At 41.1% G+C, this 3,904-nt stretch overlaps 1 protein-coding gene across 1 annotated transcript; it reads right to left on the reverse strand.

Moving 5' to 3' along the window:
• Nucleotides 1–760: 760 nt before the first annotated feature.
• Nucleotides 761–2,246, reverse strand: twist1b (twist family bHLH transcription factor 1b). The gene is made up of 2 exons (XM_084557907.1): nucleotides 1,541–2,246; nucleotides 761–1,362 (listed from the first exon to the last, which is right to left on the reverse strand). The coding sequence occupies exon 1, from the start codon at nucleotides 2,071–2,073 to the stop codon at nucleotides 1,567–1,569; it is 507 nt and encodes a 168-aa protein (XP_084414033.1). The 5' UTR covers nucleotides 2,074–2,246; the 3' UTR covers nucleotides 761–1,362; nucleotides 1,541–1,566.
• Nucleotides 2,247–3,904: the final 1,658 nt, after the last annotated feature.

The following is a 3,904-nucleotide window of genomic DNA, read 5'->3' on the forward strand; positions in this document are numbered from 1 at the left end:
CGCAGTTTCTCCAGAATCACTGGATAATTCCCCGTGCGTAAAACAGAGCCAGCCATGAATCGATTATGTTTCCAATAATGATCTCATAATTAAGCTGCAGTAAAAGTGTGAAACATGCTAAGGGGGAAGTTAACGACCTCTGCATTGACAACTGCTCCGTGTATGTCCAGAAAAAAAAAAAAGAGACAGTGGCATGGCTCCAATAGCGGTCTGACATGACCCCAGTGTAACTTATTTACTTTTAATGGTTGGTTTCAGGAATAGACCTTAGTCCAACTATAAACAAACGCAATAACAGAGAGAGTGAGAATACTGCAGGAGGCTTTTAAAATTTAATTAAAACGTAATTATAGACTGACTTTTTCTACACCATTTTTTTTAGTCCAACTATAAAACCAGTTTTTGTTAATTTGTTAGCACTGGTGTAATTTATCGAACCTTTATTTCATATTATTATTATGATGATTATTATGGTTATTATGATTATATTTTATTTATTTATTTTTGCATGTGCAGTAATTGAAAAAAATAAATAAAAAATAGCTGCATGTTTCGCCAACGCACTTATTCGAGCCAACAATAACTCCATCTGTTTTCCCCAGCGACTGGCGCAATCTTTAGTCATGAGCCTGATATTTGACAAGTGTGCAAGTGCAGGAGCAATGCATGCATGCATTTATGTTTTTTATTTTAAATTCTAGCCTCCTCGTCCGTGTGGAATTAGCAGTGTTAAGAAAAGGGAAACAAAGTCAAAGGCAAGTCGTTTTGTCGTCTTTTTCTTTAATGCAAAAAAAAAACAATACAGACAATTACAAAACATATAAAGCAAAAAAAATAAGAAAAAAATCGATCATTAAAAAATAGGAATGTATTTGTATTTCTGACACAGGACCTATTTCTCAATGCACCAATAAATAAATAAATGTATTCTGAAAATATTTTTTTTTTGCACAGGTTAGATCCACAAAGTCAGCCTACAATGTGAGCTACACCACCAGTTGACAGTCTCACACCCAAAAAAATAAAAAAATAAAATAATGCACTTTGACCTCCACAGAAATAAGTCCAAAGGCATGCGTTAAACATTTTTCTCTCTTAAAAAAGAAAAAGAAGAAAAAAAAAAAGAAGTAATTTTCAACATTCGTCGTCAACAACATGAGAACACACCGGGATGGCGTGTGTGGAGCTACACACACAGACACACACACACACACACACACATATGCGGCTGAAAGTCCCCGACGGGCCTTTACGAAATGATCCCCAGAGCTTCTGTCGTCTTTGGTTCGAGTGATCCCATGTATCCAGCATTGGACTCCAGATTTGTCCCTTCAGAATGTGATAAGTAGATTCAGCAGTCACCTGTGGGTTACAAGGCATTAAGTGTCACTAAACTCTGCAGAGAAGTAAACAAAACAAAGAGGCTTCAGGTGGCTGTAGCAAAACGTTCAATTAGAGTTCTGCACAGCCACTATATGTATTTTTGGTGTTGTATTTTTAAGTCTTGGCTCATGCAATTTCGTTGACAAACCGTGCGTACCATTTTGGGCATAATTTCTCTACATGCTAGTGAGATGTTGACATGGACCAAGCGCCCTCCATCCTCCATACAGAGAAGGCGTAGCTCAGCCTCTCGTGAGCCACATAACTACAACTTGACATTTTGGAGTCCAGCTCGTCGCTCTGCAGCACCTGGTAGAGGAAGTCGATGTATCTGGCTGCGAGTTTTAGGGTCTGTATTTTGCTGAGTTTGTCCGAGGGCAAAGTGGGGATAATTTTCCGCAAAGCTGCGAACGCCTCGTTGAGAGACTGGGTCCTCTGTCGCTCCCGGACGTTGGCCATGACGCGCTGCGACTGGAGCTCCTCGAAAGACTGGGGGCTGCTGCTGCTGGACTTCTTCCCTCTTTTCCCAGGGGTCGGGCTATCTGAGTCCTCCCCGTTTTTCCTGCTCGGTCTCCTCTTCCTCCCACATCTCTTCGGCTGTCTGTCCAGCTCCCCCTCGCTGTTGCTCAGGCTGTCCACAGGAGAGACAGGGGAGCTGCCCGATTCTTCCCCCAGATTTTCCTCAGACATCTCCACCTGGGTAGATGACGGCCTGAAAGAGTCCGAAGAAATTATTTCCCTCTCATGAAGTCAAGGAATTAGTCCACCTGTAGGTCTGCTTGGCTTTGAAGACACTAAAGAATCCATAGATGGGTTCCTGAGAAGACAACTCTTTTCTGTTACTTGAGAAACTTAAGCAGTTCTTATAGGCTGCATGGCGTAAACTTTTTGGGGAGGGACGGGATTGGCCAAGAGGGTGAATTACGCGAAGCAGGGGCGGGAGCTTCAGAGGAACTATCAGAAACGCTCTTAATACAAAGCAAGGGTTGGAAAACACAACTAAAGGTGGCATTTCACACGATTGCGCAATTACTACAAAGAGGACAATCAGTCATATCGATCATAATGACACTCGTGTGCTTTGAGGAGGGCGAAAGAATCACAGAATTTCCCTTTAATGTACTTAAAACGAGCGAGGGGAATCGAAAAGTAAATTGGCTAATTACGCATAAAAGTATCAACAGAACGAAATCATGTGGAAATGTAAATCAAATCAGCAAATCGTCTCATGTTTCCCACATCTGTGCGCAAACATTGAATCCTTTCATTCTTTCATCCATCCTTGATCCAAAAGAAAAGCTTCCTACTGTTACTTCACATCATTTGCGTTTGCTATAATTGGATGGTTGTAAAACAAAAAACAAAAAAAAACAATTATTAGAATATTGGCACGTCCCCGTGAATCTATCCCGTATAGATTTTGGACTGTTTCCATCTCAAACCACATCAAATGACTTTCCTTTATGTGACATGTGACCCAAATCTTACATTTTTGACATGAAGCCAGTGCTGTTTTAAAACTTTTATTTGAAGTGCTGCCATATGCTCTAAATGTATTCCCCACAAGAGGGCATGTTTTTTGGCATGCTAAAATATACCGGCGCATATAAACGCAAAACTGAGGTAAAACAAAGTCTACATGTCTTTGTTCATCATGTAAACAATAAAAGATTTGACTTTTTCCCCCTATTGTTTCCAGCCAGAGAGGAGAAGAGGGCAGCCCTGTGTGTTTGGGCGACTGTTTTTTACTATAGGGTGGTGATACAATATCCATCTTGTTTAGTGGAGGATTACTTTGTTTAGTTTGAGGAGACCGTGGTCCACAGGAGCAGCATCTGGTTCAGGAAACACGGGGGCAGTCGGGGTCGGAGGTCACAACACCAGTGAACATCCATTTACATCTTCGTGGAGGCCTGAGAGTGAAGTATTGTTCCAAGGGAAACACAGCCTTGTTTAAGTTTGACTTGAGCTGTTTTGCGAATCAGACATTTGACATTTTTATTGTTTTTTTTTTCTGGCTGAAAAAAAAATAAAAGTTTTTACCCCTCCGCTGCAAAGAAAATGTGAACTTTCGTAACTTTAAAGTTTGAAACATTGGTGCTATGTACACAGAGCCGGTGATACTGAGGAACTTGAGCCCCTTCAAGGTGAGCCTACCTGCCTGGTGGCCCTGTCCATGGTGCTGAACTCGGCTCGCTCCGCTCTCTACCTGCTGCACCTCAAGTAAGCAAGCTTGTCTGAACCTCACAGCAAGAGAAGAGCCTGTAGCTTTTAATTTCACCTTCATGTGACAGTTTGCCGAGCTGTTTCTTGAAAACAATCTGCATATTAATGCAGAACAAAACCTTTGCACATAACTTGCATTACTTTAACAAAGATTTGAATGGACTGTTGCACTGTTACAAATTCGAGGTGATCATACTTTATGATTTTTTTATTTTAGTGTTCAGTTTTCTTCTACTCCACAACTTTAACTTTAACAGCTCTCGGCCTAGGCTCTTACATTGAAAGCGAATGATCA

This window comes from Chelon labrosus, assembly GCF_963514085.1.
Source record: "Chelon labrosus genome assembly, chromosome: 12".
In the NCBI taxonomy this organism is placed as follows: Eukaryota; Metazoa; Chordata; class Actinopteri; order Mugiliformes; family Mugilidae; genus Chelon; species Chelon labrosus.

What these genes read in the sequence shown, in the direction of transcription:
- twist1b (XM_084557907.1), bottom strand. Translation starts at nt 2,073, where the DNA reads ATGTCTGAGGAAAATCTGGGGGAAGAATCGGGCAGCTCCCCTGTCTCT.